This window comes from Nerophis lumbriciformis, linkage group LG03 (genome assembly GCF_033978685.3).
Source record: "Nerophis lumbriciformis linkage group LG03, RoL_Nlum_v2.1, whole genome shotgun sequence".
In the NCBI taxonomy this organism is placed as follows: Eukaryota; Metazoa; Chordata; class Actinopteri; order Syngnathiformes; family Syngnathidae; genus Nerophis; species Nerophis lumbriciformis.
Window position 1 is genome coordinate 767796 of NC_084550.2, and position 22361 is coordinate 790156.

The window sequence follows — 22361 nt, forward strand, 5'->3', positions numbered from 1 at the left end:
TTTTTGAGACTTGGCGCAGCATGCTACTTTTTTGTGTGTTAGCATGTTGATGTTTTTTGCTATCCTTTTAGCTGATTTTGTATGCTTAACCTTAAAAATTCCGGCTTTTGATATTTGGCGCCAACTTAGAAGTACGCACATTTTTTCATCAGGTTGACATTAGCGTGTCTTTCGTTTTATGCTAGCATACTTGCTCATTTTAATAATTTAAACCTAAAAATCATGAATTTTGATACTTGGTAACATCTTAAAAGTATATTAACTTTTTCTCCATTCTCATGTTAACATGCTATCGTTTAATGCTAACATGCTATCGTTTTATGCTAACATTTTAGCAAATGATGGCTTTGGACATTCGGCGCCATCTTTGAAGTATGCTAACTTTTTTGATGTCATCATGATAACTTTTATGCTGGCATTTTCGCAAATGTACGTTTAAAATTAACAATCATAATTATATGTTAGCATGCTAACATAATATGCTAATTCTATTCATTTAAACCAAAAAATTCATGGCTTTTGATACTTGGTACCATCTTAAAAGTATGTTGACTTTTCATGCTCACGTTAACGTGCTATCGCTTTATGCTAGCATTTAAGCAAATTGTATTTGTTTGAACCTTAAAAAAAAGCATGGTTTTGGATGTTTTCAGCTATTTTAAAAGTATCCTGACCTTTCCGAGGTTGTCATGCTAAAGTTAGCATGCTAATGTTTGTTGCTAACATTTTAAATTTTTTATTTTTTTTTTGCTTAAAATTAGTCATGGCTTTCCTGTGACCGTCTTAAAAGAGCGCTAACTTTTCCTACGTCATCGTGCTAATGTTAGCATGCTAACGTATTATGCTAGCATTTTAGCTCATTTTCATCATTTAAAGCTACGATTAATTGGTTTTGGGACATGTCTCCATCTTGCAAGTATGCTAACTCTTCCCATTATAACAAGCTAACATTAGCATATTTGCTCATTTTATCTGTTTAAACCAAAAATTCATGGCTTTTGATACTTGGTACCATCTTAAAAGTATGTTGACTTTTTCTCCGCTGTCATGCTTACGTTAACATGCTATCGTTTTTATGCTAGCATTTTAGCAAATTGTATTTGTTCCAACCTTTAAAAAGCATGGTTTTGGATGTTTGGCGCCATTTTAGAAGTATCCTGACCTTTCCCAGGTTATCATGCTAAAGTTAGCATGCTAATGTTTGTTGTTAACATTTTAGCAATTTTTTTTTTTTTTGCTTAAACTTAATCATGGCTTTCAAATACCTGGGACCGTCTTAAAAGAGCGCTAACTTTGCCTATGTCATTGTGCTAATGTTAGCAGGCTAATGTTTTATGCTAGCATTTTAGCAAATTGTATTTGTTCGAACCTTAAAAAAATATCAAGGTTTTGCATGTTTGGCGCCATTTTAGAAGTATCCTGACCTTTCCTAGCTTATCATGCTAAAGTTAGCATGCTAATGTTTGTTGCTAGCATTTTAGCTATTTTTTATTTTTTTGCTTAAACTTAACAATCACGGCTTTCAAATACCTGGGACCGTCTTAAAAGAGCGCTAACTTTTCCTACGTCATCGTGCTAATGTTAGCATGCTAACGTATTATGCTAGCATTTTAGCTCATTTGCATCATTTAAAGCTACGATTAATTGGTTTTGGGACATGTCTCCATCTTGCAAGTATGCTAACTCTTCCCATTATAACAAGCTAACGTTAGCATATTTGCTAATTTTATCCGTTTGAACCAAAAATTCATGGCTTTTGATACTTGGTACCATCTTAAAAGTATGTTGACTTTTTCTCCGCTGTCATGCTTACGTTAACATGCTATCGTTTTTATGCTAGCATTTTAGCAAATTGTATTTGTTCCAACCTTTAAAAAGCATGGTTTTGGATGTTTGGCGCCATTTTAGAAGTATCCTGACCTTTCCCAGGTTATCATGCTAAAGTTAGCATGCTAATGTTGTTAACATTTTAGCAATTTTATTTTTTTTTTGCTTAAACTTAATCATGGCTTTCAAATAACTGGGACCGTCTTAAAAGAGCGCTAACTTTCCCTATGTCATTGTGCTAATGTTAGCAGGCTAATGTTTTATGCTAGCATTTTAGCAAATTGTATTTGTTCGAACCTTAAAAAAATATCAAGGTTTTGCATGTTTGGCGCCATTTTAGAAGTATCCTGACCTTTCCTAGCTTATCATGCTAAAGTTAGCATGCTAATGTTTGTTGCTAACATTTTAGCTATTTTTTTTTTTTTGCTTAAACTTAATCATGGCTTTCAAATACCTGGGACCGTCTTAAAAGAGCGCTAACTTTTCCTACGTCATCGTGCTAATGTTAGCATGCTAACGTATTATGCTAGCATTTTAGCTCATTTGCATCATTTAAAGCTACGATTAATTGGTTTTGGGACATGTCTCCATCTTGCAAGTATGCTAACTCTTCCCATTATAACAAGCTAATGTTAGCATATTTGCTAATTTTATCCGTTTAAACCAAAAATTCATGGCTTTTGATACTTGGTACCATCTTAAAAGTATGTTGACTTTTTCTCCGCTGTCATGCTTACGTTAACATGCTATCGTTTTTATGCTAGCATTTTAGCAAATTGTATTTGTTCCAACCTTTAAAAAGCATGGTTTTGGATGTTTGGCGCCATTTTAGAAGTATCCTGACCTTTCCCAGGTTATCATGCTAAAGTTAGCATGCTAATGTTTGTTGTTAACATTTTAGCAATTTTTTTTTTTTTTGCTTAAACTTAATCATGGCTTTCAAATACCTGGGACCGTCTTAAAAGAGCGCTAACTTTGCCTATGTCATTGTGCTAATGTTAGCAGGCTAATGTTTTATGCTAGCATTTTAGCAAATTGTATTTGTTCGAACCTTAAAAAAATATCAAGGTTTTGCATGTTTGGCGCCATTTTAGAAGTATCCTGACCTTTCCTAGCTTATCATGCTAAAGTTAGCATGCTAATGTTTGTTGCTAGCATTTTAGCTATTTTTTATTTTTTTGCTTAAACTTAACAATCACGGCTTTCAAATACCTGGGACCGTCTTAAAAGAGCGCTAACTTTTCCTACGTCATCGTGCTAATGTTAGCATGCTAACGTATTATGCTAGCATTTTAGCTCATTTGCATCATTTAAAGCTACGATTAATTGGTTTTGGGACATGTCTCCATCTTGCAAGTATGCTAACTCTTCCCATTATAACAAGCTAACGTTAGCATATTTGCTAATTTTATCCGTTTGAACCAAAAATTCATGGCTTTTGATACTTGGTACCATCTTAAAAGTATGTTGACTTTTTCTCCGCTGTCATGCTTACGTTAACATGCTATCGTTTTTATGCTAGCATTTTAGCAAATTGTATTTGTTCCAACCTTTAAAAAGCATGGTTTTGGATGTTTGGCGCCATTTTAGAAGTATCCTGACCTTTCCCAGGTTATCATGCTAAAGTTAGCATGCTAATGTTGTTAACATTTTAGCAATTTTATTTTTTTTTTGCTTAAACTTAATCATGGCTTTCAAATAACTGGGACCGTCTTAAAAGAGCGCTAACTTTCCCTATGTCATTGTGCTAATGTTAGCAGGCTAATGTTTTATGCTAGCATTTTAGCAAATTGTATTTGTTCGAACCTTAAAAAAATATCAAGGTTTTGCATGTTTGGCGCCATTTTAGAAGTATCCTGACCTTTCCTAGCTTATCATGCTAAAGTTAGCATGCTAATGTTTGTTGCTAACATTTTAGCTATTTTTTTTTTTTTGCTTAAACTTAATCATGGCTTTCAAATACCTGGGACCGTCTTAAAAGAGCGCTAACTTTTCCTACGTCATCGTGCTAATGTTAGCATGCTAACGTATTATGCTAGCATTTTAGCTCATTTGCATCATTTAAAGCTACGATTAATTGGTTTTGGGACATGTCTCCATCTTGCAAGTATGCTAACTCTTCCCATTATAACAAGCTAATGTTAGCATATTTGCTAATTTTATCCGTTTAAACCAAAAATTCATGGCTTTTGATACTTGGTACCATCTTAAAAGTATGTTGACTTTTTCTCCGCTGTCATGCTTACGTTAACATGCTATCGTTTTTATGCTAGCATTTTAGCAAATTGTATTTGTTCCAACCTTTAAAAAGCATGGTTTTGGATGTTTGGCGCCATTTTAGAAGTATCCTGACCTTTCCCAGGTTATCATGCTAAAGTTAGCATGATAATGTTTGTTGCTAACATTTAAAAATTTTTTTTTTTTTTTTTTTGCTTAAAATTAGTCATGGCTTTCAAATACCTGGGACCGTCTTAAAAAAGCGCTAACTTTTCCTATGTCATCGTGCTAATGTTAGCCTGCTAACGTATTATGCTAGCATTTTAGCTCATTTTCATCATTTAAAGCTACGATTAATTGGTTTTGGGACATGTCTCCATCTTGCAAGTATGCTAACTCTTCCCATTATAACAAGCTAACGTTAGCATATTTGCTAATTTTATCCGTTTAAACCAAAAATTCATGGCTTTTGATATTTGGTACCATCTTAAAAGTATGTTGACTTTTTCTCCGCTGTCATGCTTACGTTAACATGCTATCGTTTTTATGCTAGCATTTTAGCAAATTGTATTTGTTCCAACCTTTAAAAAGCATGGTTTTGGATGTTTGGCGCCATTTTAGAAGTATCCTGACCTTTCCCAGGTTATCATGCTAAAGTTAGCATGCTAATGTTTGTTGTTAACATTTTAGCTTTTTTTTTTTTTTTGGCTTAATCATGGCTTTCAAATACCTGGGACCGTCTTAAAAGAGCGCTAACTTTCCCTATGTCATTGTGCTAATGTTAGCAGGCTAATGTTTTATGCTAGCATTTTAGCAAATTGTGTTTGTTCGAACCTTAAAAAAATATCAAGGTTTTGCATGTTTGGCGCCATTTTAGAAGTATCCTGACCTTTCCTAGCTTATCATGCTAAAGTTAGCATGCTAATGTTTGTTGCTAACATTTTAGCTTTTTTTTTATTTTTTGCTTAAACTTAATCACGGCTTTCAAATACCTGGGACCGTCTTAAAAGAGTGCTAACTTTGCCTATGTCATTGTGCTAATGTTAGCAGGCTAATGTTTTATGCTAGCATTTTAGCAAATTGTATTTGTTCGAACCTTAAAAAAATATCAAGGTTTTGCATGTTTGGCGCCATTTTAGAAGCATCCTGACCTTTCCTAGCTTATCATGCTAAAGTTAGCATGCTAATGTTTGTTGCTAACATTTTAGCTATTTTTTTATTTTTTGCTTAAACTTAATCACGGCTTTCAAATACCTGGGACCGTCTTAAAAGAGCGCTAACTTTTCCTACGTCATCGTGCTAATGTTAGCAGGCTAACGTATTATGCTAGCATTTTAGCTCATTTGCATCATTTAAAGCTACGATTAATTGGTTTTGGGACATGTCTCCATCTTGCAAGTATGCTAACTCTTCCCATTATAACAAGCTAACGTTAGCATATTTGCTAATTTTATCCGTTTAAACCAAAAATTCCTGGCTTTTGATATTTGGTACCATCTTAAAAGTATGTTGACTTTTTCTCCGCTGTCATGCTTACGTAAACATGCTATCGTTTTTATGCTAGCATTTTAGCAAATTGTATTTGTTCCAACCTTTAAAAAGCATGGTTTTGGATGTTTGGCGCCATTTTAGAAGTATCCTGACCTTTCCCAGGTTGTCATGCTAAAATTAGCATGCTAATGTTTGTTGTTAACATTTTAGCTTTTTTTTTTTTGCTTAAACTTAATCATGGCTTTCAAATACCTGGGACCGTCTTAAAAGAGCGCTAACTTTCCCTATGTCATTGTGCTAATGTTAGCAGGCTAATGTTTTATGCTAGCATTTTAGCAAATTGTATTTGTTCGAACCTTAAAAAAATATCAAGGTTTTGCATGTTTGGCGCCATTTTAGAAGTATCCTGACCGTTCCTAGCTTATCATGCTAAAGTTAGCATGCTAATGTTTGTTGCTAACATTTTAGCTATTTTTTTATTTTTTGCTTAAACTTAATCACGGCTTTCAAATACCTGGGACCGTCTTAAAAGAGCGCTAACTTTTCCTACGTCATCGTGCTAATGTTAGCATGCTAACGTATTATGCTAGCATTTTAGCTCATTTTCATCATTTAAAGCTACGATTAATTGGTTTTGGGACATGTCTCCATCTTGCAAGTATGCTAACTCTTCCCATTATAACAAGCTAACGTTAGCATATTTGCTAATTTTATCAGTTTGAACCAAAAATTCATGGCTTTTGATATTTGGTACCATCTTAAAAGTATGTTGACTTTTTCTCCACTGTCATGCTTACGTTAACATGCTATCGTTTTTATGCTAGCATTTTAGCAAATTGTATTTGTTCCAACCTTTAAAAAGCATGGTTTTGGATGTTTGGCGCCATTTTAGAAGCATCCTGATCTTTCCCAGGTTATCATGCTAAAGTTAGCATGCTAATGTTTGTTGTTAACATTTTAGCTTTTTTTTTTGCTTAGACTTAATCATGGCTTTCAAATACCTGGGACCGTCTTAAAAGAGCGCTAACTTTGCCTATGTCATTGTGCTAATGTTAGCAGGCCAATGTTTTATGCTAGCATTTTAGCAAATTGTATTTGTTCGAACCTTAAAAAAATATCAAGGTTTTGCATGTTTGGCGCCATTTTAGAAGTATCCTGACCTTTCCTAGCTTATCATGCTAAAGTTAGCATGCTAATGTTTGTTGCTAACATTTTAGCTATTTTTTATTTTTTTTTGCTTAAACTTAATCACGGCTTTCAAATACCTGGGACCGTCTTAAAAGAGCGCTAACTTTTCCTACGTCATCGTGCTAATGTTAGCATGCTAACGTACTATGCTAGCATTTTAGCTCATTTGCATCATTTAAAGCTACAATTAATTGGTTTTGGGACATGTCGCCATCTTGCAAGTATGCTAACTCTTCCCATTATAACACGCTAACGTTAGCATGCTAGCCTTTTAGATTGATCCAAAATGTTGAAATAACTTTTGAATGTTACGAAGGGAAGGAAGGTTTTGTGGTGTGGACTTGGCCCAAACGTGCGCGGGTGTAGAAAAGTGTTAGTGTGAGGTAGCTGGGTGGTGACGCTGCCTTGCTCATCTGCAACTTCCCTTCTTTGGGAGCGGTATAAAAACAAGCGGCGTAGGTAAGAAAGTAGAATATTTGCGGGTCACACCTCGGTGCCGTCATGGAGGTTGTTGTGAAGCTTGACCTCCAGGTTGACCTGTTTGACCTTGCCGACCTGCTGGTGGCGGTGGAGGACGTTGACGTTGGTGACGGTGCAGCTGCTGAACTTCTTCTCCACACACCTGTCCAAGCACACCTGCACCTTGGTGTTGAGGGGGTACTCCTCCTGCGCCCCCTTGCTAGTTGCCGAGCGGCGGTGGCGGCGGAACAGGAAGCAGGACGCCAGCAGGACCAGGACCAGCAGGGCCAGGGCGGCCACCCCCCCGCCCACCGAGCCGCCCACCCGGGCGGTGAAGGCGCCGGCCGGGGCGGCGCTCGCCAGGCGCAGCGACTTCATGTTGGTGCCGTTCTTCACCTGGTCGCCCTCGTTGTCGTAGATGAGCGACTCGTCCAGCGCCAGGTGCCCGCTGACCTCCGCCAGGTCCCGCTGGGGGCGAGCGAGCCGGGAGGTGAGAGAGCGGCGGATCCTGGGACCGGAGCGCGACTCGGGACCGATGACGTAGATGACCTGCAGGTACCACTGATGCCCCGCCTCCACCTGCCAGGAGGACGACAAGCGTCACATCAACAACTTTTTCTTCTGTTCATTTTTGTTCAAAAGTAGAAAAAAAAAATGTTATTTTATTAGAACTCATTTGCTCCATTCAAATGATTCATCCAAACAATACCCTGCAACAATCAGTTTGAATGGAGAATGGATTCTGAATCGACTCTTCACCCCAGCAATGGTTGAGTGCCCACAGACTCCGCCCCCTGCTGAAGCTCCTCCCACCTTGTACAGGGCGTCCACCTTCATGATGAAGCCGTCCACGCCCGGCATGGCGGACACGGCGCTCAAGTCGGACACGTCCGACGCAAAGTTGGCCTCGAAGGGAACGTCGTGGAAATATTTGTGACAAACATCTGGCTGCTTGCGGTCCTGCACACATGGAGGAGGAGGAGGAGGAGAAGAAGAAGAAGAAGAAGAAAAGAAGAAAAAGAAGAAAAAGAAGAAGAAGAAGAAGAAGAAGAAGAAAAAAAAGAAGAAGAAGAAGAAGAAAAAAAAGAAGAAGAAGAAGAAAAAGAAGAAGAAGAAGAAGAAGAAGAAGAAGAAGAAAAGAAGAAGAAGGAGAAGAAGAAGAAGAAAAAGAAGAAGAAAAGAAGAAAAAGAAGAAGAAAACGAAGAAGAAGAAGAAGAAGAAGAAGAAGAAGAAGAAGAAAAAAAAGAAGAAGAAGAAGAAGAAAAAGAAGAAGAAAAAGAAGAAAAGAAGAAGAAGGAGAATAAGAAGAAGAAAAAAAAGAAGAAAAAGAAGAAGAAGAAAAAGAAGAAGAAGAAGAAGATGAAGAAGGAGAAGAAAAAGAAGAAGAAGAAAAGAAGAAGAAGAAGAAAAGAAGAAGAGGAAGAAAAGAAGAAGAAGAAGAAGAAAAAGAAGAAGAAGAAGAAAAATGAGAAGAAGAAGATGAAGAAGGAGAAGAAGAAGAAGAAAAAGAAGAGAAAAAAAGAAAAAGAAGAAGAAGAAGAAAAAGAAGAAGAACAAGAAGAAGAAGGAGAACAAGAAGAAGAAGAAGAAGAAGAAGAAAAAAAAGAAGAAGAAAAATGAGAAGAAGAAGAAGAAAAAGAAGAAGAAGAAAAATGAGGAGAAGAAGAAGGAGAAAAAGAAGAAGAAAAAAAGGAGAAGAAGAAGATGAAGAAGGAGAAGAAGAAGAAGAAGAAGAAAAATGAGAAGAGGAAGAAGAAGGAGAAAAAGAAGAAGAAGAAGAAGAAGAAGAAAAGGAAGAAGGAGAAAAAGAAGAAGAAAAAGGAGAAGAAGAAAATGAGAAGAAGAAGATGAAGAAGGAGAAGAAGAAGAAGAAGAAGAAGAAGAAGAAGAAGAAGAAGAAAAATGAGAAGAGGAAGAAGAAGGAGGAAAAGAAGAAGAAGAAGAAGAAAAATGAGAAGAAGAAGAAGAAGAAGAAAAATGAGAAAAAGAAGATGAAGAAGAAGAAGAAGAAGAAAAAGAAGAAGAAAAATGAGGAGAAGAAGAAGAAGTAGAAGAAGAAGAGGAAGGAGAAAAAGAAGAAGAAAAAGGAGAAGAAGAAGATGAAGAAGGAGAAGAAGATGAAGAAGGAGAAGAAGAAGAAGAAGAAAAATGAGAAGAGGAAGAAGAAGGAGAAAAAGAAGAAGAAGAAGAAGAAGAAGAAGAAAAGGAAGAAGGAGAAAAAGAAGAAGAAGAAAAGGGAGAAGAAGAAGATGAAGAAGGAGAAGAAGAAGAAGAAAAATGAGAAGAGGAAGAAGAAGAAGAAAAATGAGAAGAAAAAGAAGGAGAAAAAGAAGAAGAAGAGGAAGAAAAAGAAAAAGAAGAAGAAGAAAAATGAGAAGAAGATGAAGAAGAAGAAGAAGAAGAAAAAGAAGATGAAGAAGAAGAAAAAAAGAAGAAGAAGAAGAAAAAAGAAAAAGAAGAAGAAGAAGAAGAAGGAGAAAAGAAGAAGAAGAAAAAGAAGAAGAAAAAGATGAAGAAGAAAAATGAGAAGAAGATGAAGAAGAAGAAGAAGAAGAAGAGAAGAAGAAGAAAAAGAAGAAGAAGAAAAATGAGAAGAAGATGAAGAAGAAGAAGAAGAAGGGAAGAAGAAGAAGAAAAAGAAAAATGAGAAGAAGAAGAAGAAAAAGAAGACAAAGAAGAAGAAGAAGAAGAAGAAGAAGAAAAAAAAGAAGAAGAAAAAGTAATTAAGTAAAATATGTAAACAAGCAATTAAGTTAGTACATAAGAAAGTAAGTCATTAAGTAAATAAGTAAGTAAGTATAAGTAAGTAGTTAAGTAAGTAAGTAGGTAAGAAAGTAAATAAACAACCAAGTAAAAGTAAGTAAGTAAATAAGGAAGTAAAAGTAAATACGGTAAAGTAAATATGTAATTAAATAAGTAAGTGAAAGTATCTAAGTATGTATAAGCAAGTAAGTAATTAGGTAAGTAAACAGGTAATTAGGTAAGTAATTGAGTAATTAAGTAAATACAAAATTAAATAAGTAATAAGTAATTCGGTACTTAAGTAAATAAGCAATGAAGTAAGTAAGTAAAGAAAGTAAGTAAGTAAGTAAAAAAAAAAAGTAAGTAAGTAATTAGGTAATTAAGCAAATAAGCAATAAAGTTAGTAAATAGGTAATTAGGTAGGTAAGTAATTAGGTAATTAAGTAAATAAGACAGCAAGCAAGTAATTAAGTAAATAAGAAATTAGGTAATGAAGTAACTAAATAAGCAATGAAGTAAGTAAATAAGTAAGTAAGGAAGTGAATAGGTAAATAAGAAAGTAAGTAAGTAATTAGGTAATAAAGTAAGTCATTAATTAAGTAAATAAGTAACTAATAAAGTAATGAAGTAAGTAACTAATAAAGTTAAGAAATAAGTAACTAATAAAGTAATGAAGTAAGTAACTAACTAATAAAGTAATGAAGTAATAGAGTAATAAAGTAATAAAGTACCAGAACGAGGAAGCGGTGTTTGAGGTTCTTGCTGTTCTGGATGCATCCGTACTGACTAATAAAGTAATGAAGTAACTAATAAAGTAATAGAGTAATAAAGTAACTAAGTACCAGAACGAGGAAGCGGTGTTTGAGATTCTTGCTGTTCTGGATGCATCCGTACTGACTAATAAAGTAATGAAGTAACTAATAAAGTAATAGAGTAATAAAGTAACTAAGTACCAGAACAAGGAAGCAGTGTTTGAGGTTCTTGCTGTTCTGGATGCATCCGTACTGACTAATAAAGTAATGAAGTAACTAATAAAGTAATAGAGTAATAAAGTAACTAAGTACCAGAACGAGGAAGCGGTGTTTGAGGTTCTTGCTGTTCTGGATGCATCCGTACTGCGGGCCCTCGTTGTAGAGAGTCCCTGTGGGGTCGAAGAAAGGAACGTAGCCGTCCTTGCCGGTGCACAGGTAGACCTTCTCCAGCTGGAGTCTGTAGGCCGCGTTCAGGTTCTGGTCAGGGTTCCACAGCACACGGCCGTACAGAGTCTGACCTGCACACAAGGATTGTTACCGAGCCACCATGGACAAAACTAGGGCCAGGTCTTTGGTACCCATGGAGAAGGCGCCCTTGTAGTCCATCTCGGCCATGGAGACGTCAGCGGAGGCCGGGTCCATGGTGAAGACCTTCTCGTTGTTGCACAGCTGGAACTCCGTGTTCAGGGAGTAGACCACGGGCACGGGACGGTTGGTCTGCTGGAAGGCGATGGGCACCAGGAACCTGACAGGGAAAACCAGAACACAGACCATGACTCACTCGGAGAGCTGAAAGGACCATGTTTTAGGACTTAGCTGACTTCTCGGGAGCATGAGCCGTGCAGGACAGAGGTTTGTCTCCAGGATCCATCCATGGCTGAGTGGGCTGGACCGTGCACGGGATCAAGAAGACCGTGTACTCTCCAGAATAATCCTTCCTGTAGGAGACCACAACTAGTCTTAGATTCAGATCTTCATCAGTCATGTTGGACCGGAGTCAACATTTCTGTCTCCTTTCTGGAACACTTTGGGGAAGAACCGTTATTGAGTCCAAGACCCAGGGGCATAAAGACATGCTTAGAACCCTAACCCAAACTTAACTCCAAACTACCCCAAACATAACCAAACCCTAACTCAAATCTAACCCAAAGTTTACCAAAAAACCTAACCCAAACTTAATTCCAACCTACCCCAAACATAACCAAACCCTAACCCAAATTTAACTCCAACCTAACCCAAACTTTACCAAAAACCCAACACAAACTTAACCCAAATTTACCCGAAACATAACTGAAACCTTAGCCAAACTTAACTCAAACCTGCCCCAAACCTAACCCAAATTTTACCAAAAGGGTTAACCCTAACCCTAACCCAAACTTTAGCACAAACTTAACCCAAATTTACCCGAAACATAACCAAAACCTAACCCAAACCTTACCCAAATTTAAGCCAACTTCACCTGGAACTTAACCCAAACCTAAAATAAACTTAACAGACATAAACTTAACCTAAACCTAACCCAAATTTCACCCAGACTTTAGCCCACACCTAACCCAAACTTTACCCAAATCGACCCTAAAATTAACCCAAACCTAACCTACACCTAACCCAAACATAACCTTAACCTACTCTAAACTCACCTAGAACCTAACCTGAACATAACCCAAACTTTACCAAGAAACCTAACCCAAACTTAAACACAAACTTAACCCAAATTTACCCAAACCTTCCTCAAATTTAACCGAAACTTAACCAAAACCTAACCCGAAACTTAACCAAAACCTAACCCAAGCTTTACCCAAATTTACGCCAAAGTTAACCCAACTTCACCCAGAACTTAACCCAAACCTAAAATAAACTTAACATACATAAACTTAACCTGAACCTAACCCATACCTAAACCAAATTTCACCCGGACTTTAGCCCACACCGAACCCAAATCAACCCTAAAATGAACCCTAAACTACACCTAACCCAAACATAATCTTAACCGACCCTAAACCTAACTCAAACTTAACCCAAATATACACCAAACTTAACCCAAATTTTAACCTAAACCTACCTCAAACCTAACCCAAATTTACCCGAAACTTAACCAAAACCTAACCCAAACTTTACCCAAATTTACGCCAAAGTTAACCCAACTTCATCCGGAATTTAGTCCAACCTAAATTAAACTTAACATACATAAACTTAACCTAAACCTAACCCAAATTTCACCCAGACTTTAGCCTACACCTAACCCAAACTTTACCCAAATCGACCCTAAAATTAACCCAAACCTAACCTACACCTAACCCAAACATATCCTTAACCTACCCTAAACTTAACAGAAACCTAACCTGAACCTTACCCAAACTTTACCAAGAAACCTAACCCAAACTTTAACACAAACTTAACCCAAATGTACCCAAACCTTCCCCAAATTTAACTCAAATTTAACCGAAACTTAACCAAAACCTAACCCAAACTTTACCCAAATTTACGCCAAAATTAACCCAACTTCACCTGGAACTTAACCCAAACCTAAAATAAACTTAATATACATAAACTTAACCCAAACCTAACCTACACCTAACCCAAACATAACCTTAACCTACCCTAAACCTAACCTGAACTTATAAAACCCAGACCTGCACAGACCTGCTGTAGGAGCTGGTGGCCCTCCACAGCTGATAGGGCGAGTCAAAGGTCTGTGCGCTCCACAGCAGTTGGATGTCAAAGTCCATGCCTCCAAGGTGGTCTGGAGCCAGAAGGTGGGACTTGTGTCCAGGCAGGGTGTGATGGTCTGGGACAAACTGGCCTGAAAAGCAAGGTAGGTCACAGAATGTCTTCACGGAGCAGAGAGGACTTGAAGTTTGACTTTGAGAAGTCACCTCTAAACTTGGCGTGCGTCTTAAAGTCGATGACCAGACGTCCGTCCTGGCGGATGTAGATCCTGATGATCTGCAGCCGGGCAGAGAGGACGCTGTCGGTCTGGATGCCTGCACACAGGGAAGGAGTGAGTCAGGATGCCAGCGAGAACCAGGACCAGGACCAGGACCAGGACCTGTCCTCCAGAGCACGGTGTCGTAGAAGAAGGAGAAGTCCATCTCAGTGTGATGCTCCAGAGAAGCCCAGCCTCTGGGCGCCGTCACGTAGATGTAGGACACGTAGAGCGGGACCTGGACCGTCAGGAAGGACTGAGCAGAGTCCCGCACCTGGAGGACAGACCACAACACAAGAAGACTGAAGTTCTCAACCAGGTGACTCTGATGTTAGGTACACCTGTGGAGTCATTTGACTGGAGATAATCAATCATTCATAACAGATGTTTGTTATCAGAAAACAGAAGAACTGCCGCTAACGTGTCTTCTTGCTAGCTTAGCAGACAGCTGGTGTGCCTTCTGAGAAACTTGACTAAAAAAATACCCAAAGTGGGTCAACATAACTTAGACAAACTGACTTCTGTGTGACATTAAACATCAAACAAACGCACTAGCTTGTGGCTAATTTGACATGGCATATGCCATAGACATGCTACTGATTAGCATTAGTGATTTTACATGGCAATGTCAGCTCCTCCAAATGTGTTAGTGAAAACTACAAGCAATCAATCTGTGTAACAAGTACAATACTTACACTATAAACACTTTGTAGTACTACACTTATGTACTACACGTACGTACTACACTTACGTCTACACTTGCGTACTACACTTACGTACTACACTTACGTACTACACTTACGTCTACACTTACGTTTTTGACTGTAAAATATGATTCCTGCCGATATCCATACTGATATTATCCGAAGCTGCACTATGGTATGGTGGGTGAAAAAGTGGTAAAGAATTCACCTGAAAGTCTGCGGTGACTGAACCTCCGCAGACGTCGATGAGCTCCGTCATGTCGTAGAAAGCATCGAAGGTCCAGATGCAGCTTTTGAGGTTGAGGTGTTTGTACAGCTGGATGCTTCTGGCCTCCCGCACACCGGGGTTGAACTGGTAGGGGCGGTCGTAGCCCGGCCCCAAAGAAATGCTGTCGTAGGACACGTCGTCCAGGAAGCCCGTCTCTGCGGACAAGAAGGAGTGAAGTGAAGTGAACAACAATAGAATAGATCTTTGTTGTCATTGCACACAATTAGTTTTGGGTACAACCCGTCCAAGAGCAGAGATATAACATACAGGTGCAGGGGTATGCAGAACAGGAAGACTGATGGGTGTAAAAAAAGGGTAGAAAAGGTAACCACATGGGGGAAGAAGGAGGAGAAAAAGCTAAAGCTCCCTATGGCGGTGTGGGGGGGCTCAGTTTGAGACCAGCAAAACCTCTCCAAGCACATTAAAACACATGTTACGGCTCACAAAAACCAGAGACTCCAAAGCTCCGTAAGTCATCATTGAAGCGGCAAAGACCTGCGGTGGGGTTTGGTGTGCGTATGTGTTAGTCCTTGCGTGTTTTGTCCATAAGCCTGGAAGGAACAGAGTCAACATCCCAGGTGTCTTTGAAGAATGGGGGAAGGATTGTTCCCAGCATACCCTTGCCAAGGCCATTGTAGAGGGAGCCACTTTGTAGGAAAGGATTGTTTTTGGTTCAGCGAGCAAACACATTTGTCTGCTCTAATTGTCCATTCTGGCTCTCAAGTAGATCCTCATTCTGCCTTGCAGACTGGAAAGCTTCTAATTTGGAATTCCATTCACAACGGGCAGCCTCTGGGCTCCTTGAACAACTGCCATCGTCTTCCCAATTTGTCGATAGATCAAAGCAACGCTCGATCCAATCAGCAGATGACCTGTTATCACAGTCCCAAATAGATCTATATCTTCTATGTTTTGGACGGAAAGAACCGCCAGGCACACGACTCGCCACTTCTCCCAAGAGTCCATCGAGTTTCAGCAACAATCGTAAGAGTCCATCATGTTTCAGCAACAACCGTCCCTTCAGTACAAGCATGTTTCCCCTGAACCGCAGCTTAACCCTAACCCTAACGTCTCCCAAGAGTCCATCATGTTTCAGCAACAACCGTCCTGTCAGTACAAGCATGTTCTCCCGAACCGGAGCTTAACCCTAACCCTAACTTCTCCCAAGAGTCCATCATGTTTCAGCAACAACCGTCCCGTCAGTACAAGCAGGTTCCCCCCGAACCGGAGCTTAACCCTATCCCTAACTTCTCCCAAGAGTCCATCATGTTTCAGCAACAACCGTCCCGTCAGTACAAGCATGTTCCGCCTGAACCGGAGCTTAACCCTAACCCTAACTTCTCCCAAGAGTCCATCATGTTTCAGCATCAACCGTCCTGTCAGTACAAGCATGTTCCCCCTGAACCGAAGCTTAACCCTATCCCTAACTTCTCCCAAGAGTCCATCATGTTTCAGCAACAACCGTCCCTTCAGTACAAGCATGTTCCGCCTGAACCGGAGCTTAACCCTAACCCTAACGTCTCCCAAGAGTCCATCATGTTTCAGCAACAACCGTCCTGTCAGTACAAGCATGTTCTCCCGAACCGGAGCTTAACCCTAACCCTAACTTCTCCCAAGAGTCCATCATGTTTCAGCAACAACCGTCCCGTCAGTACAAGCAGGTTCCCCCCGAACCGGAGCTTAACCCTATCCCTAACTTCTCCCAAGAGTCCATCATGTTTCAGCAACAACCGTCCCGTCAGTACAAGCATGTTCCGCCTGAACCGGAGCTTAACCCTAACCCTAACTTCTCCCAAGAGTCCATCATGTTTCAGCATCAACCGTCCTGTCAGTACAAGCATGTTCCCCCTGAACCGAAGCTTAACCCTATCCCTAACTTCTCCCAAGAGTCCATCATGTTTCAGCAACAACCGTCCCGTCAGTACAAGCATGTTCCGCCTGAACCGGAGCTTAACCCTAACTTCTCCCAAGAGTCCATCATGTTTCAGCAACAACCGTCCCTTCAGCAACAACCGTCCCGTCAGTACAAGCATGTTCCGCCTGAACCGGAGCTTAACCCTATCCCTAACTTCTCCCAAGAGTCCATCATGTTTCAGCAACAACCGTCCCGTCACTACAAGCATGTTCCGCCTGAACCGGAGCTTAACCCTAACCCTAACTTCTCCCAAGAGTCCATCATGTTTCAGCAACGACCGTCCCGTCAGTACAAGCATGTTCCACCTGAACCGTAGCTTAACCCTAACCCTAACGTCTCCCAAGAGTCCATCATGTTTCAGCAACAACCGTCCCGTCAGTACAAGCATGTTCCGCCTGAACCGGAGCTTAACCCTAACCCTAACTTCTCCCAAGAGTCCATCATGTTTCAGCAACAACCGTCCTGTCAGTACAAGCATGTTCCCCCTGAACCGAAGCTTAACCCTAACCCTAACTTCTCCCAAGAGTCCATCATGTTTCAGCAACGACCGTCCCGTCAGTACAAGCATGTTCCGCCTGAACCGGAGCTTAACCCTAACTTCTCCCAAGAGTCCATCATGTTTCAGCAACAACCGTCCCTTCAGCAACAACCGTCCCGTCAGTACAAGCATGTTCCGCCTGAACCGGAGCTTAACCCTAACCCTAACTTCTCCCAAGAGTCCATCATGTTTCAGCAACAACCGTCCCGTCAGTACAAGCAGGTCCCCCCGAACCGGAGCTTCTTGTCGAAAAGGTCTTGTCAACTGAGTTGAGAGACCAGTTTAGCAATTCCACATTTTAGATCTTCGAGAACGGGGCAAAGGAGAGGCTCTTCTTAAGACGGGACAGACAAGGACAAAGAAGCAAAGCAGGTGGGATAGGTGAGGGAGAAGAATGCGTTTGCCTTCATTTCGAGCTTAGCGAGAAATCAATACTTTGCTAAGTTTTCTTTGGTTTACCAGAGAGGCCCTGCAGGTCTTTGAGGGTCACCAGGTTGGAGCAGACGTGCTGCTGCCGGTAGATGGACTCTGACAGCAGGAAGTGCAGGTTGTGCAGCGGCATGGTGGAGACTAGGGGGAGCATGCCGTCCTGGTGCGGGATCTGCACCGAGATGTGGATCCTAAGAGGTGGCGTTAAGGAGAGGAAATAAACGGATGATCCAAACATGAAACTATGTTCCTCCTTCACCTGTTGGGGTGTTCTTTGTGCTTGACGTCCAAGTATTTCAGCGTCGCAATGAAGGACTGAGCCTGGAACCCTCTGGCGGTCCCGGTGGTCACGGGCGTGTGGCAGATGGAGCCCTCGGTGCCGATGGTGGCGATGTTGCTCCTGAGCGGCGTCCCCAGGTGACCCGCTTTGTCTCGGGCTTGAGCCACGCAGCGGACGTGGAAACGTCGGCTGAAGTAGATGCTGTCCAGGACCTGAAACCACCCGCAAAACGCTCGTTCAGGACTTCCGCAGACCAGTACGGATGGAGGATCTTACCATGTGGTTGACGCTGGTGTACGGCGTGGTGTCCGTGACCGTCTCGAAGGGCGAGCGGGCCCCGTTTGTGTCGGTGGGCGCCGCCACCTCCCAGGAGAAGTGCACCTGTGTTTGGTTGATGCCCGCCTCCTCGCAGCGCTCCTTCATCAGCGAGTACTTGGGGTAGTGCGGGTCGCAGGGTGTGACGCACACCAGGGGGTAACCGGGGGAGGGAGTCTTCTTGCTGCCTTCCTTGGTCACCTCTTGGACGTGATCGTAGTCGGCCAGGGAGACCACCTGAGGGGAGCAGGCATCTTTGAGTAGGGCTGATCTGATACTGATATCGTGTATTGGTCCCGTATCATCCAAAAATAAGTATCAGATAATATGTGCTTGCATGTAAAATGTGATATCATGTGCAATACAAGCAGTCCTGCAGAGTGTTTACGCGTGTGTGATACCATGTGCGATACAAGCAGTCCTGCGGCGTTTTAACTTGAGTCTGATATTATGTGTGATACAAGCAGTATATAGTATATATATATATATATCCATCCATCCATCCATCTTCTTCCGCTTATCCGAGGTCGGGTCGCGGGGGCAGCAGCCTAAGCAGGGAAGCCCAGACTTCCCTCTCCCCAGCCACTTCGTCCAGCTCCTCCCGGGGGATCCCGAGGCGTTCCCAGGCCAGCCGGGAGACATAGTCTTCCCAACGTGTCCTGGGTCTTCCTCGTGGCCTCCTACCGGTCGGACATGCCCTAAACACCTCCCTAGGGAGGCGCTCGGGTGGCATCCTGACCAGATGCCCGAACCACCTCATCTGGCTCCTCTCGATGCGGAGGAGCAGCGGCTTTACTTTGAGCTCCCCCCGGATGACAGAGCTTCTCACCCTATCTCTAAGGGAGAGCCCCGCCACCCGGCGGAGGAAACTCATTTCGGCCGCTTGTACCCGTGATCTTGTCCTTTCGGTCATAACCCAAAGCTCATGACCATAGGTGAGGATGGGAACGTAGATCGACCGGTAAATTGAGAGCTTTGCCTTCCGGCTCAGCTCCTTCTTCACCACAACGGATCGATACAGCGTCCGCATTACTGAAGACGCCGCACCGATCCGCCTGTCGATCTCACGATCCACTCTTCCCTCACTCGTGAACAAGACTCCGAGGTACTTGAACTCCTCCACTTGGGGCAAGATCTCCTCCCCAACCCGGAGATGGCACTCCACCCTTTTCCGGGCGAGAACCATGGACTCGGACTTGGAGGTGCTGATTCTCATCCCAGTCGCTTCACACTCAGCTGCGAACCGATCCAGTGAGAGCTGAAGATCCTGGCCAGATGAAGCCATCAGGACCAAATCATCTGCAAAAAGCAGAGACCTAATCCTGCAGCCACCAAACCGGATCCCCTCAACGCCTTGACTGCGCCTAGAAATTCTGTCCATAAAAGTTATGAACAGAATCGGTGACAAAGGGCAGCCTTGGCGGAGTCCAACCCTCACCGGAAACGTGTCCGACTTACTGCCGGCAATGCGAACCAAGCTCTGACACTGATCATACAGGGAGCGGACCGCCACAATCAGACAGTCCGAAACCCCATACTCTCTGAGCACTCCCCACAGGACTTCCCGAGGGACACGGTCGAATGCCTTCTCCAAGTCCACAAAGCACATGTAGACTGGTTGGGCAAACTCCCATGCACCCTCAAGGACCCTGCCGAGAGTATAGAGCTGGTCCACAGTTCCACGACCAGGACGAAAACCACACTGTTCCTCCTGAATCCGAGGTTCGACTATCCGGCGTAGCCTCCTCTCCAGTACACCTGAATAGACCTTACCGGGAAGGCTGAGGAGTGTGATCCCACGATAGTTAGAACACACCCTCCGGTTCCCCTTTTTAAAGAGAGGAACCACCACCCCGGTCTGCCAATCCAGAGGTACTGCCCCCGATGTCCACGCGATGCTGTATATATATATATATATATATATACATACACACAGTATATAGCCTAAGCTTTCCTTACAAGAGGTGGTGCAGGAAGGATGAGACTTCCAGCAGCTTCCTGGTCCAGAATGGTGACGGTTGCCATAGTGATTTCCCCAAGCACCGCCTCCACCGGGTCATCAGGGCCAAGGACCACTGTGAAGGACTCGTGCCACTCCCTGTCCTCGTTGGACACAATTTCCACCTTGAAGAGGATGTGGTCCATCCCTGAGGAGGACAAAAGGAGGACGTCATCACAAAGACTCACCCAGAGTTCCTTCTCAGTTCCTAAAGACTGACCGGGGGTGAATTTGAGGACTCTGCTCCTGGGATTGTAGTCCACTCCTGACTGGGCTGAGCCATCTCGGGTGCTGCAGCGGATCTTGGAGGTGCGATCCAGATCCCCGTGGCGGATCACTTTGATGTTGAGCACCTCGATGCCATCTGGACCCGGAGGCTCTCTGACCTGGAAGGACGCCTGCTCGAACTCGATGGTGGGCGCTGAAGGAGGAGTCAGGTAAATGGACCACGGTGGAGAAGTGACTGGAATGACTTACCATCTTCATCGTTTGTGATGGTGATGGTGACCACGTCGCGCTCCCCAATCATGGCGCCGCTCCAATGGTCTCCCAGCGGTGTCCCGAGGTGCACCTGGAACTCCTCTTCGGGTTCAAACACAGAGTCGTCCATCACGTGAACCGTGCAGTTCTTCACCTGCAACACAAAGAAAAGTGACGAAGGTGTCCACGTAAACCTTCTAAAGTGACTTCTACCTTGTCCCCACGCAGGAATGTGATGCGGAACTCGTCCACGTTCCTCCGCTCCTCGAAGTCGTCCATCACCATGGCCGACATGGTGCGGGTGAAGCATCGCACCGACGACTTGAAGGACAGGTCGCCCGTGCGGATGACGGGAATGTGCAAGGCGCCGTCTCGCTCCTTCACCGTGTAGGCGCTCTTCTCGAACTGCATGCTGGGAACTGAGAGGTGGCGTCAGTCAGGTGCAAAGCACGAGTCTGCAAAATATCGACGTACTGTCCTGGAAGGTGTCGATGATGACAACGCTGGCCTCGTACGGTTCTTGGAGGACGGCCCCTTGTGGGGAACTGAGGAAGACCACAAAGGACTCGGAGCCCTCGATGGACGGATTCTGGACGTCGTCCATGATGGTCAAACTGCACGTCTGCAAAGTGCGTACAAAAGTCTTAGACTGACGCCTTCACATTTATTTGTTTCTGCGTCCCGACCTCGTCTGTCTTTCCGGGCTGGAACTCCACCTTCTTGGAACTAGGGATGTAGTCCACACCTGGGCTGGCCGAGGGCGGATCAGCGGGTCGAGTGGCGCACCACACCGACGTCACCGAGGACAGATCGCTGCCGTGACGCAGCACAGGGATTTCGATTGTGCCTGAAGAAGAAAGCAACGTTGATTTTTGGGGCAAGCAGAACTTTGAAACCCGGCTCCGCCCACGTACTCTGACCTAAACTCAAATATTTTGTGATTTAGCTACAGCCATTTGTCCCGTACACTTGACTAACATTTGGACACCATCCATCCATTCATCTTCTTGCGCTTATCCGAGGTTGGGTTGTGAGGACATCAGCCTAAGCAGGGAAGCCCAGACTTCCCTCTCCCAAGATACTTGGTCCAGCTCCTTCCGAGGAATCCCGAGGCGTTCCCAGGCCAGCCGGGAGTTATAGTCTCCTCAACGTGTCCTGGGTCTTCTCCATGGTCTCCTGCCGGTCTGACGTGCCCTAAACACCTCCCCAGGCAGGCGTTCGGGTGGCATCCTGACCAGATGCCTGAACCACCTCATCTGGCTCCTCTTCTATGTGGAGGAGCAGTGACTTTACTTTGAGCTCCTCCTGGGTGACAGAACTTCTCACCCTATCTCTAAGGGAGAGCCTCGCCACCAGACAGAGGAAACTCATTTGTACCAGTCCTTTGTAACTGAGCTACTGTGTGGAACAATTTCCCATGTGGATCAATAAAGTTTGTCTAAGTCTAAGTCTTAGATCTTGTCCTTTCAGTCATAACCCAAAGCTCATGACCATAGGTGAGGATGGGAACGTAGTTCAACCAGTAAATTCTTCACCACGACAGACCGAAATTTGGACACATTTGTGTAAATGCGATCCTGCGCTCGGGATCTTTCTGTGTGGAGTTTGCATGTTCTCCCTGTGACTGCGTGGGTTCCCTCAGGGTACTCCGGCTTCCTCCCATCTCCAAAGACATGCACCTGGGGATAGGCCCCTCCCACCTCCAAAGACATGCACCTGGGGATAGGTTGATTGGCAACACTAGGGTGTACCTCTCCTTCTGCACGATTGTAGCTGAGATAGGCTCCAGCGCCCCCCCGCGACCTCGAAGGGAATAAGCGGTAGAGAATG

At 43.0% G+C, this 22361-nt stretch overlaps 1 protein-coding gene across 1 annotated transcript in view; it reads right to left on the reverse strand.

The window, feature by feature from the left end:
* Nucleotides 1-486: 486 nt before the first annotated feature.
* The window catches only part of fras1 (Fraser extracellular matrix complex subunit 1), a 383712-nt gene continuing 361837 nt past the window's right edge, over nt 487-22361 (reverse strand). The window contains exons 56-75 of the mRNA XM_072912400.1: nt 21218-21378; nt 21006-21153; nt 20745-20950; nt 20529-20685; nt 20272-20472; nt 20012-20199; nt 18014-18289; nt 17717-17949; nt 17488-17648; nt 14516-14730; nt 13727-13877; nt 13554-13661; nt 13321-13480; nt 11499-11615; nt 11256-11422; nt 10990-11195; nt 7996-8142; nt 3040-7761; nt 1531-2774; nt 487-1265 (exon numbers count right to left, since the gene is read on the reverse strand). Coding sequence (XP_072768501.1) covers nt 7207-7761; nt 7996-8142; nt 10990-11195; nt 11256-11422; nt 11499-11615; nt 13321-13480; nt 13554-13661; nt 13727-13877; nt 14516-14730; nt 17488-17648; nt 17717-17949; nt 18014-18289; nt 20012-20199; nt 20272-20472; nt 20529-20685; nt 20745-20950; nt 21006-21153; nt 21218-21378 — 3557 coding nt within the window. The 3' untranslated portion in view covers nt 487-1265; nt 1531-2774; nt 3040-7206. The remainder of the gene's footprint in view (nt 1266-1530; nt 2775-3039; nt 7762-7995; nt 8143-10989; nt 11196-11255; nt 11423-11498; nt 11616-13320; nt 13481-13553; nt 13662-13726; nt 13878-14515; nt 14731-17487; nt 17649-17716; nt 17950-18013; nt 18290-20011; nt 20200-20271; nt 20473-20528; nt 20686-20744; nt 20951-21005; nt 21154-21217; nt 21379-22361) is intronic.